At 48.1% G+C, this 21,589-nt stretch overlaps 6 protein-coding genes and 1 long non-coding RNA gene across 9 annotated transcripts; 4 read left to right on the plus strand and 3 right to left on the minus strand.

The window, feature by feature from the left end:
- The first annotated feature begins 62 nt into the window (after positions 1-62).
- On the plus strand, positions 63-1,925 carry LOC6595327 (prolyl 4-hydroxylase subunit alpha-1). The gene is made up of 6 exons (XM_002020418.2): positions 63-222; positions 281-583; positions 636-829; positions 885-1,420; positions 1,483-1,533; positions 1,605-1,925. The coding sequence occupies exons 1-6, from the start codon at positions 194-196 to the stop codon at positions 1,824-1,826; spliced, it is 1,335 nt and encodes a 444-aa protein (XP_002020454.2). The 5' UTR covers positions 63-193; the 3' UTR covers positions 1,827-1,925.
- A 29-nt stretch (positions 1,926-1,954) lies between these two features.
- Positions 1,955-3,869, plus strand: LOC6595326 (prolyl 4-hydroxylase subunit alpha-2). The gene is made up of 7 exons (XM_002020417.2): positions 1,955-2,139; positions 2,196-2,489; positions 2,548-2,747; positions 2,803-3,350; positions 3,414-3,461; positions 3,514-3,658; positions 3,728-3,869. The coding sequence occupies exons 1-7, from the start codon at positions 1,970-1,972 to the stop codon at positions 3,763-3,765; spliced, it is 1,443 nt and encodes a 480-aa protein (XP_002020453.1). The 5' UTR covers positions 1,955-1,969; the 3' UTR covers positions 3,766-3,869.
- Positions 3,870-4,446: 577 nt separating this feature from the next.
- LOC6595325 (prolyl 4-hydroxylase subunit alpha-2) lies at positions 4,447-6,876 on the plus strand. 2 transcript variants are annotated; one of them, XM_002020416.2, is made up of 8 exons: positions 4,447-4,493; positions 4,567-4,976; positions 5,053-5,204; positions 5,260-5,410; positions 5,468-5,661; positions 5,720-6,345; positions 6,413-6,581; positions 6,640-6,876. In XM_002020416.2, exons 2-8 carry the CDS (start codon positions 4,741-4,743, stop codon positions 6,720-6,722), a joined length of 1,611 nt encoding a protein of 536 aa, XP_002020452.1. In that variant the 5' UTR covers positions 4,447-4,493; positions 4,567-4,740; the 3' UTR covers positions 6,723-6,876. The 2 variants fall into 2 exon arrangements, with proteins under 2 accessions (XP_002020452.1, XP_026851237.1); XM_026995436.1 differs by having other exon boundaries at positions 5,471-5,661.
- Positions 6,877-7,553: 677 nt separating this feature from the next.
- Positions 7,554-8,977, minus strand: LOC113567463 (prolyl 4-hydroxylase subunit alpha-1-like). Its single transcript, XM_026995425.1, has 4 exons — positions 8,784-8,977; positions 8,567-8,715; positions 7,732-8,321; positions 7,554-7,580 (listed from the first exon to the last, which is right to left on the minus strand). Exons 1-4 carry the CDS (start codon positions 8,975-8,977, stop codon positions 7,554-7,556), a joined length of 960 nt encoding a protein of 319 aa, XP_026851226.1.
- A 621-nt stretch (positions 8,978-9,598) lies between these two features.
- Positions 9,599-12,071, minus strand: LOC6595324 (prolyl 4-hydroxylase subunit alpha-2). The gene is made up of 8 exons (XM_026993347.1): positions 11,868-12,071; positions 11,468-11,730; positions 11,251-11,402; positions 11,045-11,195; positions 10,794-10,987; positions 10,110-10,735; positions 9,875-10,043; positions 9,599-9,816 (listed from the first exon to the last, which is right to left on the minus strand). The coding sequence occupies exons 2-8, from the start codon at positions 11,674-11,676 to the stop codon at positions 9,719-9,721; spliced, it is 1,599 nt and encodes a 532-aa protein (XP_026849148.1). The 5' UTR covers positions 11,677-11,730; positions 11,868-12,071; the 3' UTR covers positions 9,599-9,718.
- Positions 12,072-12,573: 502 nt separating this feature from the next.
- On the plus strand, positions 12,574-14,756 carry LOC6595323 (prolyl 4-hydroxylase subunit alpha-1). The gene is made up of 5 exons (XM_002020414.2): positions 12,574-12,934; positions 12,994-13,296; positions 13,353-14,205; positions 14,268-14,436; positions 14,511-14,756. The coding sequence occupies exons 1-5, from the start codon at positions 12,648-12,650 to the stop codon at positions 14,600-14,602; spliced, it is 1,704 nt and encodes a 567-aa protein (XP_002020450.2). The 5' UTR covers positions 12,574-12,647; the 3' UTR covers positions 14,603-14,756.
- A 4,137-nt stretch (positions 14,757-18,893) lies between these two features.
- On the minus strand, positions 18,894-20,205 carry LOC113567364. Of its 2 annotated transcripts, XR_003409426.1 has the most exons (3): positions 20,187-20,205; positions 19,677-20,101; positions 18,894-19,591 (listed from the first exon to the last, which is right to left on the minus strand). It is a non-coding gene; the product is annotated as an uncharacterized LOC113567364 (long non-coding RNA). The 2 variants fall into 2 exon arrangements; XR_003409425.1 differs by lacking the exon at positions 20,187-20,205 and having other exon boundaries at positions 19,677-20,148.
- Between the last annotated feature and the right edge of the window lie 1,384 nt (positions 20,206-21,589).

The following is a 21,589-nucleotide window of genomic DNA, read 5'->3' on the forward strand; positions in this document are numbered from 1 at the left end:
TGAAATCGTGAAACCGAGATCATTGATATAAAGTGTTTTAAACTCTTTGGACATGTTGCTGGTGCTATTGTTTTATATCTGCGCATGTTCTGCCGATGAGGAAGCGGACTATAGTTTGGCTGTGGATTCCCTGGGGGAGCTGATACCGTTGGAACGCTACTATTACGGCAATTTGAGTGCATTTGCGGACAAAATGGAGGCAAAATTGATCACGATTCGACGGTAAACAAATATTTTTATGGAATAAAATTGACAATTAATTGATTAATATTCTTGTCAGGGCACTTTCCAAGATGCGCCCTGTCCTGGAGGCGGCCGAGGACAAGCAAGAGCGCTTTGTGGGAAATCCCCTGCACGCGTACTCCCTTCTGAGACACCTGCACCACGACTGGCCCAATTGGTTGGATTTTGTAGAGGAATCTGTTGGTGCAGAGGAGATTAAGCACTTCCGCTCTCTGGAACTGCTGCTCCCTAGCCGGGCGGACATAGCCAATGCTGCTTTTGGATTGGAGCAGATCCGGGATATGTATGGGCAGACTGAGCGGGATATGGCCATCGGACTGCTCGATGGACAGCAGCATAAGTGGGATACTGCTGCCGCGAAAGGATTCCGAACTGATTTTCCCCTTTTGCAGCGTCCAACTCACTGCCATGGATTGCTGGAGCCTGGGCAAACATTACTTCCACCTGAAGAGCTTTGTGCAGGCGAGTGTTTGGCTGGGATTGGCCGCGGATCGGTACAATGTCAGTGAGGAGGATATATATGCCGTCCAGGGCTTCCATCGCGTTGAGTTGTGGCAGCTGCAGGCGGGATCTCTGATGCGACAGAGTGGGATACCATTTTCCTCTTACATTTCTACGTTTCAAGAGATTACCTTTCGCAGGTCGCAACGATGATGCCTTGGCTGTCATTATCGGTGCCTTGGAAAAGCTGCCTTTCGACATGCGTCTGCTGAGCCTGCGTTCGAGGCTGGAAAACCGCTGGCTAGTGAGGCCCCGCCTGGACTACGAAGAGGATCCTCTGCCAGCAGTCACCGAAGTGCAGCGAGGATGTCGCGGCGAGTACCCATGGAAGTCGACGCTCCACTGTCGGTTCAGTTGGAGACCATCCTTCTATGCCCGACTTAAGGTTGAAGAGGTCCTGCTGGATCCCTACATTGTGCTCTACCACGACGTGGTGTCCGGTAAGGAGATGGAGCTGCTTAAAGACTACGGAAGGACGAATCTCACGCATGATCCCCTGAGAAGCGGGCTTTCGGCTAAGCACTGCGCTCTCCCCGAATCCCTTCCGCTGGTGCAGAGCCTCCACCAGCGACTTTGGGACATGACTGGATTGAGTTTAAACGGATCCGAGAGTTGGCTTATTACCAACTACGGGATTGGGGGCTTCCTTGGCCTCCACAAGGACTACTTCGATGAGGTTATCCTTACGTTATTCTTTTATAACCTTATAGATTTTCATTTTGTGATTGCGCTTTGCAGATCGAAGAGGAATTGCAAGGCGACAATCGCCTGTTCACCATCCAGATATTTGTAAGTTGAGAAGCAGGTCTTCATACAGGATAAGCTGACTCGTTATTCCCTTCTTTCCTTCTTCCCTTCAGCTGAGCAACGTCTCGCAGGGCGGCTACACAGTGTTCCCCAATCTGGAAGTGGCCGTGAAGCCCCAAGCAGGCACTGCTTTAGTCTTCTACAATCTGCTGGACTCGTTGGTGGGGGATACACGCACTAGACACTTTGGCTGCCCCGTCATTGATGGCGACAAGTGGATAGCCACGAAGTTCCTCTCTGCCAAGGAGCAGACCCTCAGGAGGAGGGGGCAATGAAAGTGTATTCTCTGTATTTTGCACGCATAAACGATGCATTTTTAGTGGCAGAGATAATTAAATTTGTCAGGGCATAATCATCCGTGTCAAATGGCTAAATCTGAAGGCCACTTGTGGCATTTCTTGAAAATCATTTCCTCATTATGGCTGCGCTACGGTACACGTTGTTGCTCTTGTGCCTGGCTTGCCCCTTTCTCGAGGCGGTTCTTGACGAGAAACGCTTCCAGGGAATGCTAACTCTAGAGCGGGAACTGATTCAGAATCTGCGAGACTATGCCCTGGAGCTGACGGGGAAGATCAGCCTCATCAATGGGTGAGTCTGAAAGAGGGTCCTTTCCCTTCTGATCGATACCTCTTCGTCCTCCATAGCGCTCTGAGGGAGTACAACGAAGAGATCGAAGAGGCTAACGAGGATCCGGAGCTGTATCTGTCGAATCCGCTGAATGCCTTCCGGCTGATACGGCACATGCACCAGGATTGGGTCAGCTGGCAAGTATACATGGAGGAGCAAGTAGGGCCTGACCAGGTGGCGAAGCTGGAACGCATCCTGCCGCAGCTGCCCCAGCGGCAGGACTTCCAGGCGGCGGCCCAAACAGTGCAGAGCCTGGCCGAGTTTTACGCATACGAACCTTCCTTCCTGGTGGCCCAAAAGGAGTTCTACAGGTGAGAAAGGAAAGCTTCTCCTGGGTAAACCCCCTCCTTACCTCCTGGTTTCGTTTAGCAACCTTTATCTTTCCCCTTTGGACTGCTACCACATGGGTTTGGAGATATACAAGAAGGAGAACTACCATGAGGCCATCAAATGGTTCACCGTAGCAGCCGAGAACTACACCGCGTCGCCGTACAGCGATCTCTACAGCGTGCTGGGTACGTCTCGCTCTGAGGCGTATCGAATGCAGGCCAGGACCTACGACAAACTCAGTGGGTGATGGTCACAGATCCAAAGATCTCCGCGTAAATTTTGGTTCTCTTGCAGACCGAGAGGAGGTGTTCCTGGCCTACCAGAATGCCGTAATACTTGATGAATACAACGTGCACCTGCTGCAGGAGTCCGGTGTCCAAGAGCTGCGCAGCCTGCGCGAGCCCGAGCCCATGAAACCCATCGTGGCGCCCGTGACTACACCCAGTCCCCTGCAGCGCCAGTGTCAGGAAAGCTTCGACGCGCACTTCGCCGTTTGTGCGTACAATTCGATATTGTCGCCCTTCCTGTGGCTGGCCCCGCTACGCTACGAGGAGGTGCTCTCCTCTCCCTACATTGTAATCTACAGGGATGCCTTCTACGAGACAGAGGTCGCACATATCCGAGACGCCCTCAAGCGGTGTCCACTGGAAGCTATGATCCATATGGATGGCGGTATAGAAGGCTGTTCTGTCCCGGATGAATACAGTCCGGTGATGAAGCGCCTGGAGCAGCGGGTGCAGGACATGACGGGTTACTTCAAGCCCGCAGATAACTTCCATGTGCTAGAGTACGCCCAGCAAGAGCCCTTCCGTCTGTTCCAGCTGTTCAAGGACTCCTCCAAAGTAATCGGATGATCCTTTTAGGTTTCTTTGTCTCTCTTTCCTTTATGTATGATTTCATTGCAGTTTTCCGACCTGGACTTTAACGAAATCGAGGGAACTGCTATCTTCTTTGTAGGTTTTAAGGAAATTTCTGCCTACCTCACTGATTCCCATTTCTTTCCAGCTGAATGATGTAGAGGTTGGCGGAGCTATCACTATACCACACTATCCAATGTCAGTGCATCCGCGGCAGGGCGACGTTTTGATCACATTCCACGAAGGCGACTTTGAGCACACCGTCTGCCCCAATGTGGTGGGCAGTGGATTGGGTATAGCTTTGGCAGTCCTTCTCCAGTTGAGGCCTCTCATCAATGATCGATAATCTTCTCTTTTTGCAGTCTTGTTAAAGTTTCTGTACGTGGACCCGGAAGACTGAGCGAAGCGGTCCTCCCATTCTTCCCCATTCGATGCGGTGTGGAGCCGAGCAATAATCAATCGCAGCACTTTACGCCCATCAATAAAGCTGTACTTTGCACAAGACAAAAATTAGTAATTTTTAGGCCTGATCTACTTGGTTGAGTTGATCACCTGACACCGTAGTTACAAAGAGGTTGAAGATATTTCAAGTCAAAGACTCAATTTTAAATTTAACTTAAGATAAATTTTTTTCATATTATTTTTAAATAGCATTCCTTCTTAGTCTTTATTAATTACGCACAGAAAAATTCGTCATTTGAAAAGTTGTACGTTTTTTTTTACCATTCTTAATATTTCTTCTTGAGCATTTTTTTTTTTAAATTTTGTTGTTCTCTTCTTTACAATGTAGCCTAGCGTGACAAATTTAATTTTGAACAATTCTTATATGAGATAATTGCCTTATAATTTGTATTGACTGTTTGACATTTGTCTCGCTTTAAAGCATCCATACCGTCGATAACTGTTTTGTTTCGGGCTCAAATTTATATATATCTCATCCGTAACATGTATAGATGGTATATACAGTTTTTAAAGCACCACGGTCGTACTTTTATATTATTTTTTTTCACCAATCGACACGAGCCTCTTTTTGCAAGATTTTTAAATTATTTGGGATCCTACGCGAACAATATTTTGTGGCATAACAGCTGCTTTTGGATAACATTCGCGAAATTCAGTCTTTTACCGGTTTGTCACAATCAAAGTTGAACTAAGCTGATCTAAGTATTCTTTGCTTAAAAATACACATTACATATTATAGAAAATCATCGTCGACCATTGGGTCCTATTAGGGCTAAAAGCGACCTAGGCCAGAAACTTAAATAGCAACCCTAGTATTTTTCTCGCAAGCATCTGTGTTCCCGTCACACTATAATATCATTGAAAGCGGCGAAAATACCAGGATAAGGAATCGTTTCTCAGATACAAGACTATAATGCTACCACTCGCATCTATGCAAGTGTTCCTCCAGGCTCTCCTGATGCTCGCGAGTGCTGCTGTTCAGAGTCAGAGTCAGAGTAAGACAAAAGGGGAAACGAGCTACAATCCACCCAAGGAGTTTGTGACCTCAATGGCAGACCGAATGGAGCTGCTCCTGCTGGACAGGCAGCTCATCTCAAACCTCGTGCAATATGCTGAAGAGTTGCAGAAAAAAGTCGACGTTCTGCGGAGGTGAGACTCGAGATAACAAGACCCGACCCTCTGAAAACGGTTTTAATCGCTTGGGTGGGGTTGGGTGCCGACACAGATTTGCGAAGGCGATGCGCATACCCCTTAAGGGAGCGAAGGGCAGGGAGGAGGAGTACCTATCGAATCCGCTGCACAGTTTCCCACTCATCCGACACATGCACGAGGACTGGCGGCATTTAGAGAAGTTCATGCGGCAGCCTGTGGGGCAGGGTAAGTGGCCATTTACGAAAGAATAATGGATATAATCGCCAGGCTTTCCATTCAGATCAGATTAATTTCCTCAAAAACAAGGCAACGAAATTTCCTTCAGTAGAAGAGACCGAGGATGCCACGGAGGCTATTTATCGGATTATTCGTACCTATGATGTGGGGCCAGGGGATCTCGTCCACGGGATAATCGAAGGTGTGCACTACAAGTAGGTGTTCAGCAGGATTTCTCTACTTCAGCCATACATTCAATGTTCCTCCTCCAGCAGTAGCATTTCAGTCATCGATTGCTTCTCTCTTGGGAAACTGCTTTTCCATTGGGGGGAGTACGGAAGAGCTGCACAATTTCTGGCCTACTCCTTGGATCTGGTAAGACCAGAGCATTATTCGGTCCTCCATGTGCTGGGATTGACCTCAAGTGAGGTCTTCATGCTACTGGCCCGCTGTTTCGTGGAGCTGGGTGAGTGATTATGATCCGACTTTCCCCAGCTTAAAATCAATTTCTCATTAATTTTCAGACCAGGAAGCGGACGCTCGAACGACACTTATGGGCCACCCTGATCTGGCGGAGCACTCGAAGCGTCTGCTCAACTTCTACACTAGCACGAGACACGTCCCAGTTTCGGAGGAAATGAAGCCCATTCTGGACGAGGAATTCAATCAGATCTGCCGCTCCTCGCACCAAAATAAACCCTCGCGCCTTCACTGTCGCTACAATGCCACAACCACACCCTTCCTGCGATTGGCCCCGCTACGGATGGAGGAGCTGTCGCTGGATCCATATATCGTCGTCTACCATAATGTCCTCTCCGACGCGGAAATAGCCAAAGTGGAGCGCGTTGCAGAGCCGCTTCTGAAAAGCATTGGCGTGGGGGAGATGGACAACAGTAAAAAGAGCAAGGTGCGCACCGCCCTGGGAGCTTGGATCCCCGACGAAAATATGCATATCTCCGGCTGGCCGGTGATACAACGTATCGTCAGACGCATACACGACATGACCGGACTGATTATAAAGCGCGGCCAGGTTGTGCAGCTGATAAAATACGGCTACGGAGGCCACTACGACACCCATTTCGACTACCTTAATGACTCCCTTCCGATCACCCAGGCCTTAGGTGACCGCATGGCCACTGTCCTTTTCTACGTGAGTCGGTTTCAAGCTTCTTTTTAAGCTCTTACTAACCGATGGATTCTCTGTTTATCACCCGAAGCTTAACGATGTAAAACACGGCGGCTCAACTGTCTTTCCGGTACTACAACTGAAGGTCCCCTCGGAGCGGGGCAAGGTCCTCGTCTGGTACAACATGCACGGGGAGACGCACGATCTGGACAGTCGAACCCTTCATGGTTCTTGCCCCGTCATCGATGGCGCCAAAACGGGTGAGTATTTCTTGTGGGTTTTCATTTCTCCAGCTACAATTTATTTCCCCTTTTGCAGTCCTGTCCTGCTGGATACACGAGTGGGATCAAATGTTTATCCAGCCCACCTATCATCCAGGGAATAGATCGTTTATCACTTAGATTATGGGGCAATTGTAAGGCTAAGGCTTAGAAGAGATCATATAAAAGAGATCGATGCGGGTGAAAGAAGCGAGTGTGCCGGGGTTTGGCGCAAGGGGCTAGCCCCCAAGTATATAACAACAACAATTTTCAAAAGTAAAGCCGAGCCAAGTTATATCATTTCCACCAACTGATTTTGATGGAGTAATTTTTATTTTATAGATTGATTAATTAATAATGCAACAACAAAATATGCGGTCTCTAGAGCACGTATTTATGTACTTATAAGTAAATTGTTTTTTTTTTCGAAACATTTGGTTGTATTTGTCATGAAGAAGAATACGAGGTATGGTAAAAATGTGATAGGGTCTCAGCACTCGACTACACCAGTAGCCAAGCGACTTATCATTATAACTAATGACGCTCTGCAGCAAAATCAGGGAAGAATGCGGTGTTAGTGCCAGTTTTGTAACGGTGAAACGCCGTATTCGGAGAGCCAAGCATTTTAACTGTAAGTTCGTCCGCCTTGATCTCAGAGGCTATAGGAGATAGGGACCCCAAAAGACCAGGCACGAACATCACTGTAAGTAAATATGAGAGCGACACGAGGCTTGTCGATCGGCCGAAAGTCGATCTACATACTTTTTAAGTGACCGTTTATTTCGACTTATTTCAGTGTGGCGGTACAGTTAGGGACTAATTAGGTACAGTTAGGAACACCACACAACTCTTGATTCTTTTTTATTGCCTGATACAAAAATAGACCTGTATCGTAAATCTTCTCACATTATATAACTTAATAAATAAACGCCCTATTCCCTGGGCGATAAGTGGGTTGGGTAAACATTTGATCTAGCTCGTGTATCCAGCAGGACAGGACTGCAAAAGAGGGGATACATTTCAGCTTTATAAATGCGAAGGGAAATACTCACCCGTTTTGGCGCCATCGACAGTGGAGCCGCCGTGCTTCGCATCGTTCAGCAACACCTTCAGTTATTCAGAGCTCAAAAAGAAAGTGAAACCAACTCACGTAGAATAGGACAGTGGCTATGCGATCGCCCATAGCGTGGATGCTCGGAATGGAGGCGTTAAAGTAGTCGAAGTGGATATCGTAGTGGCCCCCGTAGCCGTATTTTATCAGCTGCATGGTCTGATGATCGTTAATGATCAACCCGGTCATGTCGTGTATGCGCCTGAAGATACGTTGTATCACTGGCCAGCCCGAGACCTCCATATTATAGTCGGGGAGCCAGGCTCCCAGGGCTGTGCGCTTCTTGCTGGTGGACATCTTATTTTCCTTTCCATCAAACACGACACTGCGTTTCAGAAGCGGCTCAGTAACTCTCTCCACTTCGGCTATTTCCGCGTCGGAGAGGACATTATGGTAGACCACGATATAAGGATCCAGCGACAGCTCCTCCATCCGTAGCGGGGCCAGGCGCAGGAAGGGTGTGGTTGTGGTATTGTAGCGACAGTGCAGACGCGAGGGTTTATTTTGGTGCGAGGAGCGGCAGATCTGATTGAATTCCTCGGGAAGAAAGGGCATCAGTTCCCACGAAACAGGGACGTGTCTCGTGTTTCTGTAGAGGGTGAGCAGACGCTCCGAGTGCTCCGCCAGAGCTGGGTGGGCCATCAGTGTAGTTCGTGCTGGAGTTATACTTGTACTGCACGCCATCGATTAGCCCCTGGACGAGATCCGCTGGCTCCACATTATAGGTGAGGATAATACGATAAATAGCCTCCGTGGCTTCCTCAGTCTCTTCTATTGAAGGAAATTTCGTTGCCTTGTTTTTAAGGAAATTAATCTGATCTGAATGGAAAGCGTGGCGATTATATCCATTATTCTTTCGAAGATTTACACTCACCCTGCCCCACAGGCTGCCGCATGAACTTCTCTAAATGCCGCCAGTCCTCGTGCATGTGTCGGATGAGTTGGAAACTGTGCAGCGGATTCGATAGGTACTCCTCCTTGCCCTTCGAAGTCTCGAGGGGTATCCGCATCGCCTTTGCACATCTGTGAGAGCACCCAACCCCACCCAAGCGATTAACACGGGGGTTGGATCCCGTTATCTCGAGTCTCACCTCTGCAGCACGTCGACTTTTTCCTGCAACTTTTCAGCATATAGCACGAGGTTTGAGATCAGCTCCCTGTCCAGCAGGAGCAGCTCCATTCGGTCTGCCATTGAGGTCATAAACTCCTTGGGTGGATAGGAGCTCGTTTCGGTGCTCTGACCAATAGCACTCGTAAGGAATCTGAGGATCAGGAGTGGCAGCATTATAGTGTTGGATGTGATAAGTTACAAATAGTCATCAAAAGCACAACATATCATCTGAAAAGCAGAAAATACCTTTTATTTTGTGCTATTTCGTTTTTTTAAAAAGTGAAGGTCGACTTGAACGTATCGTTTGAATGGAAATAATAAGGTGTTTAATTAGTGGGCATCGAATGCTTTGAAAAAAAGCACACGGCACAAATTGTGTTTTTTTTATTCTAAATTTAAAGCTAGAGAATTTTTACTTTGCACGAATATTATTAAAAGTAAAGATGATACTGTTAATTAAAATTTATTTTATAATCAATTCTTTGAACATTCATTTGAAAAATAGCTAACTTTTTAGATCCACATGTAAGACTCGATTTCGTTGCTCTTGAGTAAGAAAAGTGGTCACATCCATGTGTCTTATCTTATTCAGATGGATTCTAATTAGATAAATAGATAGATCGTATGTGTTTTAGATCCATTTTACTTGATTAAAAGCTAATGTATTTCGCTTAATCCTCAATAGTATGCTAGAAATGATATATTTTACAGAATTTTGAAGAATTTTTTTCATACAAAATATATTGTAACAGAAATAATTTGATTTTCAGTAAATACTATTCGAATCATCAGAATTTCCCAAGTTAGGGCAGGTTTCGGATGCTAATCGTTTAAACAAGAATCAAACTATAGAAACCACAACAAAGTATCGCAACCTCTTCCTAAGAAATGCATCCTTCAGGCTACGACACGAATTTAATGCCATTCCTTTATGTTCTCTGAGTGCCTATTCCCTGGCCGATACGTGCGCTGGATAAACATTTGATCCAGCTCATTTATGAAGCAGGACAGGACTGCAAAAGGGGAGATACATTTAAGTTGGAGAAATAAAAACCTACAAGAAATACTCACTCTTTTTGGTGCCATCAATGACGGGGCAAGAACCGTGAACGGTTCGTCTGTCCAGATCATGCGTCTCCCCCCGCATATTGTACCAGAAGAGGACCTTGCCCCGCTCCGAGGGGACCTTAAGCTGTAGATCGGTAAAGGCAGTGGAGCCGCCGTGTTTCACGTCGTTTAGCTTTAAAGGACAGAGCGATAATCCTTTAGTTAGTGGGTGACCAAAAAAAGCTTCGAACCGACTCACGTAGAAGAGGACAGTGGCCATGCGGTCGCCCATAGCGTGGGTGCTCGGATAAGAAGCGTTGAGGAAATCGTAGTGTTGATCGCAGTGGCCCCCTAATCCGTATTTAATCATCATCAGATGCACGTTCATGAACAGCCCGGTCATATCGCGTATGTGTCTGTGGACACGTTCGATCACCGGAGCGCCCGAGACATGCATATAATTATCGATATGGGGGCCTGTAAAGCCCGTGCGCCTCTTGCTGGGGGTCATCGAATTTGGCATTTCATCATACCTGCCAATGCGTTTCAGTAACGGCTCTATCACGCGCTCCACTTCGGCTATTTCCGCGTCGGAGAGGACATTATGGTAGACGGCGATATATGGATCCAGCGACAGCTCCTCCATCCGTAGTGGGGCCAGGCGCAGGAAGGGTGTGGTTGTGGCATTGTAGCGACAGTGCAGGCGCGAGGGTTTATTTTGGTGCGAAGAGCGGCAGATCTGAATGAATTCCAGGGGCAGAAAGGGCTTCTCTTCCCACGAGGCTGGGACGTGTCTCGTGTGTGTGTAGAAGTTGAGCAGACGGTCCGAGTGCTCCGCCAGATCACGGTGGCCCATAAGTATCCTTCGAGCATCCTCTACCATGTCTGGAAATAAATGTGAAATAGATTTTAAGCAGAGGAATGTTGGATCATGATCACTCACCCAGTTCTACCGAGCATCGGGCCAGGAGCATGATGACCTCGCTTGACTCAAATTCCAGCACATGGTTGACGGAATAATATTCTGGTTTTACCAGGTCCAAGGAGTATTGTAGAAATAGGGCTGCATTTTCGTACTCCCCAAAGTGGAAGAACAGAGTTCCAAGAGAGAAGCAATCGATGGCTGAAATGCTACTGCTGCAGGAGGATTATGGAATAACCGGCTAAAGCAGAGTAATCTTGCTGGAGACCTACTTGTACTGTACGCCATCGATTAGCCCCTGGACGAGATGCGCTGGCTCCACATTATAGGTGAGGATAATCCGATAAATAGCCTCCGTGGCTTCCTCAGTCCCTTCTACTGAAGGAAATTTCGTTGCCTTGTTTTTAAGGAAATTAATCTGATCTGAATGGAAAGCGTGGCGATTATATCCATTATTCTTTCGTAGATTTGCACTCACCCTGCCCCACAGGCTGCCGCATGAACTTCTCTAAATGGCGCCAGTCCTCGTGCATGTGTCGGATGAGTTGGAAACTGTGCAGCGGATTCGATAGGTACTCCTCCTCCCTGCCCTTCGAATCCTCCAGAGGTATTTGCATCGCCTTTGCACATCTGTGGGAGCGCCCAACACCACCCAAATGATTGAAACGGTTCTCAGTAGTTATCTCGAGTCTCACCTCTGCAGCACGTCGACTTTTTCCTGCAACTCTTCAGCATATTGCACGAGGTTTGAGATCAGCTCCCTGTCCAGCAGCAGCAGCTCCATTCGATCAGCCATTGAGGTCATAAACTCCTTGGGTGGATTGGAGCTCGTTTCGGTGCTCGTCTGACTCTGACTCTGACCAGCAGCACTCGTGAGGATTAGGAGGACCAGGAGTGGCAGCATTGTAGTGTTGGATGTGATAAGTTACAAACCGTCATCAAAAGCACAAAATATCATCTGAAAAACAGAAAGGGGTTGATATTATTTGTATTCCGCAGTTTTCTTAAGTGGTACTAATATATGTATGTACATATGTATCTCGGGACCAAGTATTTTTCTCAGGGTATTCTTTCGTTGCCTTCTTTACAATTTACCGTTTGTTATTATCCACTGTCTGTCCCATTTCTGTGTAGGTGTTAGTGAGAGAGTGCGCAGGAGAGAGACGACTCGCTCAGAGAGGCTCAAAGGGGACAAAATGAAGCAAGCGCGCGTTGAGCGTGTTCCTCTGCAGCAGTGTGTATGGGTTAGAAAGGGAAAGAGCGACTTTCGATGATTGTCTTAGAGGAATAGTTTGGCACTTCTCAGAGAGCAATATTCGCTGTTTGAAGATTGCAATGGAAACTGATGTGAATTATAATAGAGTTTTTTCGGTACCTATAAATTTGACTTGGAACTTGGTACACTAGAATTCTAGAAAGTCTCACAAGGAACTGTTTTATTCTTCATAAGCTGTTGATCGTTGCACCTCGGCTGCGGAGCTTAAAGCTTCTTTCGGCTTCGGCTTCGACTTCGGCTTAAAGCGTCCGCGTCGTTGACTTTTTGAGAGCGGCTGATAAGCGATCGGCACGTTGGCCTACGTGTGGGAGACGGTGGGACTGCATAAAAGGCGCGACTGCAGCTGGCGATCGGTGTCGGATTGCTTCTGGAGAACGCACTTGTTCGTGTTGATTAGTATAGGGCTCTGTATTGCATTGAGACTTCCTGTTTGTTTATGCAGGTAATCGATTTAAAAATGTGTTTGTTGCGTTCCTGTCATACTCCTCTTTATTACATTCCCCGTAAATCAGTGGCATCACAATTCAGTGCTTATCAAGCGTACTTCCAGCTGTGGTGTGCTACAGCTACATTTTTACATCACTTTTTGACCGCAACGAATGCCCGATGACATGCTATTTATGCATCGATTTTCCATCACCCACTCGCTGGCAAAGCGATACTCACGAAAGATGACTCCCATAATGCGGATGCTGGCACTTGGACTCGGCCTGGCCTCCGTGGCTGAGGGCTGGCACGATGAGACTGTGAAAGACCACACCCACCGCAAGAACTATGTCGTCTCGGAGCAGAGCAGACTGCAGCTTGTGGAGCAGGACCTCGAGCTGGCGGCGAATCTCAACGCATACGCGGAGCAGCTGCAGAAGAAGATCAGTGTGCTGAGGAGGTGAGTTCAGGGGGAGAGTTTCATATGGGACCAGTCTTAGATATAATCTGTGGTCTTAGAGTGGCTGAGAATTGGCGGCGGGCTTTGGACGAGGCAAAGGGCAGGGAGGAGGAGTACCTATCGAATCCGCTGCACAGTTTCCCGCTCATCCGCACGTTGCACGAGGACTGGGGCCCCGTGGAGAGGCTCATGCAGCAGCTCGTGGGGCAAGAGCAGATCGCTGCGTTGGAGCTGATGCGGGAGCATCTTCCTGGGGCGGAAGATGTGGCAGAGGCCATGTGGGGAATTTTCCGCATTGTCCACACGCATAATCTCGAACCGAAGGATGTGGCCGAGGGAGTCCTGGATGGCATCCAGTACAGGTGGGTACCGCTGAGAGATCCTGGATGCAGATTGTTGATATTCCTCGCTCTTAAAGGGGTCGGCTCTCTGCTTTGGACTGCCAGGCGCTGGGGAAGTTCTACTTCCACGTAGCCGACTACCAGACAGCCATCAAGTGGCTGACCCTGTCCCAAGATCTGATGGAGGAGCAACCTCTGGAGTACTACGATGAGCTGGGGGCCACGAGCAGTGGCATTACCCTTCTGCTTTCCCGCTGCCTGGTGGCCTTAGACAGGTTCGACGAGGCAAAGATTCTTCTGGGGGGGGACAAGACGTTCGGAGACAAGGCGTACCACATCGTGTCGCACTTCCAGAAGCATCCACCGCAGCAATCCATCAACATGGAGAACGGGAACTTCACGGAGAAATTCAACCGCCTTTGCAGTTCCATGAGCAGACGGAAGACGGACGGATCCGCAGCCCACTCGAAGCCTGCGCGCCTGCATTGTCGCTACAATGCCACAACCACAGCCTTCCTGCGACTGGCCCCCTTACGGATGGAGGAGCTCTCCTTGGACCCCTACATCGTGCTGTACCACAGTGTCCTGAGCGACGAAGAGATGGCCAGGCTGGAAAACATGAGCACCCCTCTGCTGCACCGCGCGCGCGTCTTCGACAGCGGGATAAGAAAGCCGAAAATCTCACCCGCCCGCACTGCCGATGAAGTCCAGATCCCGAACCCCAAGCTGGTGGCAGAGGATATACAGCTGGTGGAGTGCATTCAGAAACGAATAACGGATCTCACGGGCCTCATGCTAACGAGCATGAGACGTATTCAATTCCTGAAGTACGGCTTTGGCGGGATCTACGTGCCCCACCACGACTTCTTCAGCGTGCACACACCGACCTCACGTCTCCATGGTGATCGCATTGCCACCGTGATCTTCTACGTGGGTACTCCCAGTGGAATCCAAAGAATTTCGACTCATTTCTATAGATTCTGTTTGCACAGCTGAACGATGTGGAGCATGGGGGGGCCACTGCCTTCCCCAATTTGGATCTGGTGGTGCCCACGGAGCGGGGCGCAGTCCTCTTCTGGCACAACATGGATGGCGAGACATACGACCTTGACTATCGCACCCTCCACGGCGCCTGTCCCGTTATCGTTGGCACTAAAATGGGTGAGTCGGGAGGATGTATCTGTATACTCGCGTAGATAGTATGCCTATATATATCTATTACTCTTTCCGTACAGTGATGACGCGCTGGATATACGAGTGGGATCAGATGTTTGTCAAGTCCACCTACTATCCACCTCGGCAGAAGGACTACAGGCAATTTAATTGAGACTTCCGCTGTTAAATAGCTCCTAAGAGTCGAAGGCTTTCCTGTATTTGGGTCACATGATTGTATCATCTTTAACGAACATTGCCACAGTGATTACTGATAGGTTTTGTCACATGAAGCGATCCAATTGATACTTGTTTTAATACTTTCAACAAAGATATAAGCAGTATGACACATGTGCTGGATTCACAATCATTTGGGAAGAACCGTTGAGGAGAAGATCAATAGAGAGTATATCCCACCAGAAAATGCACACTTCCATATCTATCAAAAATCATATCATATAAATCGTTAAATTATCTCCAAGTGCAAAAGTAGTCCCCAGTCTCAAAATTTTGGTATGAAAATGTGAATAGCTAAACCAAAATTGTTTCCATTCCCCATTCCATTACTGCAGAGTGCAATCCTAGAGAACACTTCAAGCAGATTACCTACTCATCTGTAGCATTCCATTTCTCCGCTCTGGAACGGAGGGTGGGTTATCCTTCGTACCTTGACCTTCGACTCGCTGTTGGATTCGCTTTCTTCTCTGGCACTGGCTCTGGCTTTGGCTCTGGCTCTGGCACTCGGCTCATTGCACCATTAAGTGGCAATTAAATTCAATTAGCCGCAGTACTCTCCGGCATCGGCATCCCTCCCTATCTGCTCCCCATTTATCACGCCTGGCTGTCCCTGCATCCTCCTCATCCTTTACGTAATATTCCTTTGCAACTTTTGCACTTCGCTTTCGATTGGTGCTGCTAATAATTTCTCAGATTTATCGTCTTCCTATCCGCCACTCTAGTTCCTGTTTGTTTGCCGAAAGTTTCCTGGGGTTTTCTTGGTTTTCCGACTTGGCTTTCAATTAAGATTGATGGCGTGCACTTTTCCCTGGGTTTTCCTTCGCCCACTCTCTAGGCAGGCCACGTCTTAAAGTATCTGAGAGTAAGGAATGCATTTGTCTTGATTCCACCTTTTGAGCCAACAGATGCAGATACAGATTGGAGCAGACCTTTCCATCTCGCAGACAACATATGTCTGCACTCTCTCCCTGTCTCTCTCTCCCTCTGACTCTCTCTAGTTGTTGGCCAAAGGTAACAGTGGCAATTTATCAAAATTTGCGCACACAAAGAGGCTGAGGAAGCAGAGGCTGAAGCTGAAGCTGAGTGATGGGGCAGGACATGGAGAGATGTGGCTACAATTGGCATATGCGTGTGTGTCTAGGTAGAGAGGATGCCTCTCACTCTGCCCACTCCCACTCTCTCTCTCTCTCTTTGTCTCTGTACTTGACTTAAATTGCTTTTTTCAATGCCAACGGCTGCTGCTGCTGCTGTTGCTGTTGTCCTCCTGTCACATGCGGAGCCAAATGTCATTTCAGCAAAATCCCTCAAGTCGTTCGTCTGCCCTTGTCTGTCGTATTCGAGTATCTGTGTGCGTTGTACCTCCGTGTGCGCTGTGTCTGTGTATGCGTAAGAAAACATTGTGCAAAATATGTTGGGGCAACAACAAGAGAAACAGCAGAAACAACATTTTTCTGCGGCTGCTTAAATTGCATTGGGAAATAGGTTGGGGATCCACTGGCACAGCCACTGCCAAGACAATAAACAGTTGTTGCCACTGCCTCTGCCGCTGCTCGTGCAACACTCTTGAGTGTGTGGCTGTTGACTGCTGAAAGGTGCATTTGTTTCGGCCTCAGCGATGGGTATTCCATCTGGGGATTTCCCTTTGAAATATCGTTTGTCAACTCTGATTCTGGTTCTGAAATGGCTCTAATTGGGCGACTCTCCATAAACAGTTGAGTACTCTCCATCTAATCCTATCAGCCTTATCCCACAATCTCTTTATCCTTGGTCCTGTTGCTCCGTTCTCTCTAATAAAATTAAAATGCCAACCATTTTCACTCTGAGGGCTCCTGAAATGCGATAGCCCCTCCTCCGACTCCTCTGCTGTTAAAAAATTAGCAACAATTTTTCAGCATCGCATCAAAATGTGCCCTGCCCTGCCCTGCTCTGCCCAGCCATGCCACTGCCACTGCCAAACGCACCGCATCGTGAGGCAAAGCCACCCTCAGTCTCAGTCCTTGCCCCCGCTCCGTGGCACTTATCAAGAAGCTGACTTACTTTGCGCTACACCTTGTGGCACTTCCCATTCCCACTCTCCCCCTCTGCTATGCCACACGCACTTTGTCATCTCCCTGGGCCCCGCCTGGCTCTGGTTCTGTCTCCGGTTGAGACTCTGCTTCTATTCTCCTCCATCCATCCAGCTCCATCCTGCTCCATCGTGGCCCATCCTGCATCCTTCGTGGTAATTTGATATGCCGTCTCGTGGCTTACATTTTTTATCCGCCATTACCGCAAAACGATTTACTTCCGCGTCGCAATTTGCTTTAAATTTTTATTTAAACAACAATTTGTTCAGATTTCGAGCAGATTGAGATTTCCGCTGAAAGATGTGCCACAGAGAGATTTGATTTGATTGTGGGGCAGGACACAGGAGCGGGGGTGGGGCAATGCCATCCATATTGTCAACTCAATGATGCACCTTCAGCCACAGGGCTGCCAAGGATGTGGCTGCAACGGACACTCGACAAATTAATTTGCTGCAGACTCTGCAGCTGCCTCGAAATGTTGGGTGTGGTCTCCAGTCCAGTCCTTGCCTCTTGATGGCTGTCCTTGATGCTGGCTTAGTACTGGGCAGAGAGGGTCAGCCAGAATAAAAGCAGTCCTCTCGATCTAAGAAATACTGTTCTTTTTTTCTTTGGATGTGTATGTCGGTCTACATGAGCATCTGGATGTTCAGGACTTCAAAATGTTTATCAGTATTTATTTAGCTTCGTTTTTGTTTCTGCTACACCTCACCCTACGGCCAACCGACCGAGAGGCGCTGCTGCTTGACGCGTGACATGTGCTACCGAACCGTGCAATTAAATTAATTACTTTACAAGCGCTACAAGTTTATTAATACTATTTATATATATTTATATTTACTATTCTTACATTTTATTATATATTTTAAAATTGACATACAGTACATGCTGGAAAACTAAGGCTCCTCTTCTCTCTCTCTCTCTCTCCTTTTTCTCTCTGAATGTTTTCAGAATACTTTGCGTGAAGTCTCTTGACTTATTTGCCCCTGACTTATTGCAGGGTATCTTTTACTTCCATTAGTTCGCCCTTTGCCTGCCTTCCTTTTCTTTTTTGCTGTTTTTCTTTTTCTTGAGCTCAAATTGGTTTCGTGTTCATTTTCATTTGCGCTTTTCCGCGTCCACGCCCACCTCAGGGCGCGATTTAGTCAAGAACCTCCCATCCATGGAATCCACTCCTCCTTTGGCTTTCCTTTGTCCTTCGCCCACTCCACTGTTGCTCCTGCATTTTTTCTGCGGTTTTTAATTTGATTTCTTGCACCTTTTCTAATTGGCAATTGGAGCCGCTTGGATGTCGCTGACAGCAGCGGCAGCTTTTGCCACTGCAACAGCATTTTCCTCTCGCCCCAAAATTTAAAGGCTTTAAATTATCCTGGAACAGGGGGAGAGATGGATTCGCCCCTCGACTGGTCCGACTCCTGGCGTTAATGGCTCTTTTATGGCCGCCGCTGTGCGGTCCCCCCGTTGCTGCTGCTGCCGCTGTGGCAGCTGCAAATATTTTGCCACTCCGCGGCAGGGCAGTCAGGGATTGGAGATGGGGTCTTGTTTCAGCAAAAATCTAATCTATGCAAGCCCCGCCATGTCCCCTCGCTCCCGCTCCACGCTCCACGCAGTGTGGCAACTATTTTTTTTGCCGCTTGCAACGTTTTTTGCTGCTGCTGCCGTTGGGAAGCTTAACAGTTAATTGCCCCTTGAAGAATACCGCGCCACGGACTCCACAGCTACGGGAGCTCTACAGATCCACAGATCCGTAGTCCGTAGTCGATTCCCGTACCACGACACGTGGACACACGACACAAAAGCCCCGCCCCGGACACTGGCGTCCCATTTCCCTGTCCTGTCTTCTCGTATCCGTGGCCGTATCCGTGTCCGTGTCCGTGCGTGTGTTTTAATCGGTTTGACTTTGTTGCCTGACCTGCCTGCTAGGGGAGGGGTGTAGGGGCATGCAACAGCAAGGACAAACAACCAGTGTTGCCAGTGTGTGGCCCTGGCCCTGGCCCTGCAGCAGATTGAATCCTAATCGAGAGGATTTGACTTTGGTTACGTTGCGTAAACACGCAACAACGGCAGCAAACGTCCCAGACCCCTCCAGGAATTCCCACTCCCACCCCCCACGCAGTCAGGATTACAGTGGAGACTGGTCGGAACGAAATGAAACCGAATGAAAGCTGTTTCTGTTTCCGTTTCCTTTTATAAAAAATATATAGTACATAACGGATGCGTATTGTGTCCAGTTTGGGCCCCTTTCGATCCACAGACTCTATGGCTTCAAGATCCATCCTTTGGCATATCGCTGTCAGTCCGAAAAGGACTCGCAGGAAGCTGATGATTAGGAACGAAGTTCTCACTGTACAGCTCTGTTTCCGTGTGTTTTCTTGTTAATCCGTTTGTCTCACATCTGTGGGATTTATATTTTCGATTTTGACGGTTTGTTTGTCTGCGCAAAATCTCAAATTTCCGAATGGTTCGCCAATTGATTGCCTGAGTACCAGAGGACCATCCAAGGGCGATCCCTTCCGTTTCCTGTCCTTTTGGGAAGCTGTCTCACGAGCTGATCAAGACAATCGTCAGCTGGCTCAGTATCCAGCCAGCAGTGCTCGACAACAATAATGATATTATATCCAGCGAAGGAACCACCTAGGAACGATCCTCAATGGCATGAACGAGCAGTTTCCATTTGGCTCGGATCTTCCCTATAGGCACTGTGGCTATGTGGCTCGGAGCATTTACAGTGAACCTTGGATCTAGTCTGCCGTCGAATCCAAACGTCAGGGTTCTATCCGCCGATCCCATGTTACTCATCCAATTCACCGCAGTCGATCCTTATCAAATTGCACGCGAACGAACAGGATTGCCCCCTATGGACCCTACAATTTCGTTGTGAAATGGTCGGAAATGGAACTGGTAAAACAGATCGGCGCATCAGTTGTGTCTCAGTAAAACATTTCTCACCTCAAGGACCGACAGTGCAGGTGACAATTGGTCAATCTTCTGGTAGAGATCCCTCGCATCTTCAGAGGCTCTTGGGTGAGGATGCTGAGTGGCTGTGGATGGCTCTATTTTCAGAGGCTTGCAAGAAAGTTTTGGGGTTTTATCATGAGAAAGAAAGACGCATTGGTGGGTCTGACAAGGAAGATCTCTCGTGTAAACTCTCATTTAGGAGTGACGACATATCGCAGTTAAGGTCTCAGATCCCAAGTTTCTCCTCATCTCGAGCCGCTTCTCAGTGAAGGTGGCCAGGAACCACATGGCCATAACGTAGGCCGTGAGCATAACTACGATCCGTGCCAAGTGGGGGCTGCCTGTTCGTGCCATTGGGGCCCACTCTGGATACTACCGATATCAATACCACCACGGTGCACCCGGACCTCCAATATCTGGGAACGTCATGAAAAAACACACACAACAAGACACAAAATAATCACAAAATTCACGACAAACCAAAATATATTTTTTTCTTACTTTTTTCACAAAATCTTTTTAATTTTGTAATTTGGAATTTGATGTTGCCTAGTCGAGGCGTTTCTAGTTGACTGAAAATTTTCCAGAGCTCCAGGCTTCGATTCGGATGTGTTCCATTTGGGTGATGTCTGATGCCTAATTTGGTCCTTCAATCGGTAGAAGGACACTCGTCGTGTGAGAGTCTTAATCCGACATAGTATGCGAGTAGGCAGTTTTCCTACGTATTGTACATTCAAGTACAACGTAGTGAAATAAGTAATAACTTAAAAGGACCCTTTCAAAGGAAGTATCATTCGGCTTGCTTTGACCTCCAACCAGAGCGATTCCCAGTGGGACTCCTTTCTAGTCTCCACTGTACCCTGCTTCCGAGTGCAGTTTATTGTGGCATATACGCAGCTGTTGTTTGCTTGTCCTTGGGGCAATTCGGTGGGCTGTTGGCTGTTGGCTGGGTGGAGGCCTCGTCTAGAGGGTGGGGGGAGCAGGAAGGCAATTTGTATGTGTGTGTGTGTCCTTTAGGTGAGAGGAGCCAGTGGGCCGTGTGTGGAGGGAGGCCTTATTCGAGTGTGGAGTGGAGCCTGCAACTGCTTCGACCGTGGCTCCCTGGTGTTGCTGCTGCAGCTTGCGGTTGCGCTTAGCCATTTCCTGCCCCCTTGGGCCCCCTTGTGCCCACACCCACTTCTCTTGGCCAACTGTTGGCCATGGCTTTAAATGCGCTTTTAATCGCTCGGAGGCTCAGAGGTTCAGAGGCTCGGAGACTGTGGGTTCTCCGGGTTCTCTGGATTCTCTGGCCAGCCAGAAAGTTGAATCAATATTGAAATTGAACTTCTGCCGGCGTGTGTCCTGTCTGAGGAGCAGAGCAGCTGTTGACAGGCAGCCAAAATCAGCAGCGTTCGACGTTCACGTAGAGAATTGGGCAGGAAGAGATGGAGTGAGAATGGTAGATAGAGATGGGTATAACTTTTTGGCAGTTTTAAGTTTGAGCGGGACTCCTCGACTGAATCTCGTTCCCTGGGTGTGTCCCTGTGCGTCGTTGGGTGCGTCCCTGTGTGTTGTTTGCAACTTGTGACACAAAGGCGCCGTCCTCCATCCTCGATGTGTCTCCATCTACTCCCTCCTTCCCTCTCTTTCTGTGCCGCATCTTCATGGGTGGTTTCCTCCAGTTCTTGGGGCATGCAACAATGCGCTGACTTGACTTGTCTTACTCTTGTCTGTTGCCCTCCTCCTGCCCTGCCTGCGACCTTCACACACACTCAAGGAAAACTTAGGCATCACGTAAGCATCCATTGCTCTCCTCCCACTCTCGCCGTCCCTCTTTCTCTCTTTCTCCCCGATTTGTACATACATCAAAAATTTTATTATTTCTTACAATTTTTGCTTAAATTCTGCTTTTACTTTTCGTCCTG

This window comes from Drosophila persimilis, unplaced genomic scaffold (assembly GCF_003286085.1).
Source record: "Drosophila persimilis strain 14011-0111.01,24,50 unplaced genomic scaffold, DperRS2 tig00000000-arrow-pilon, whole genome shotgun sequence".
NCBI lineage: Eukaryota > Metazoa > Arthropoda > Insecta > Diptera > Drosophilidae > Drosophila > Drosophila persimilis.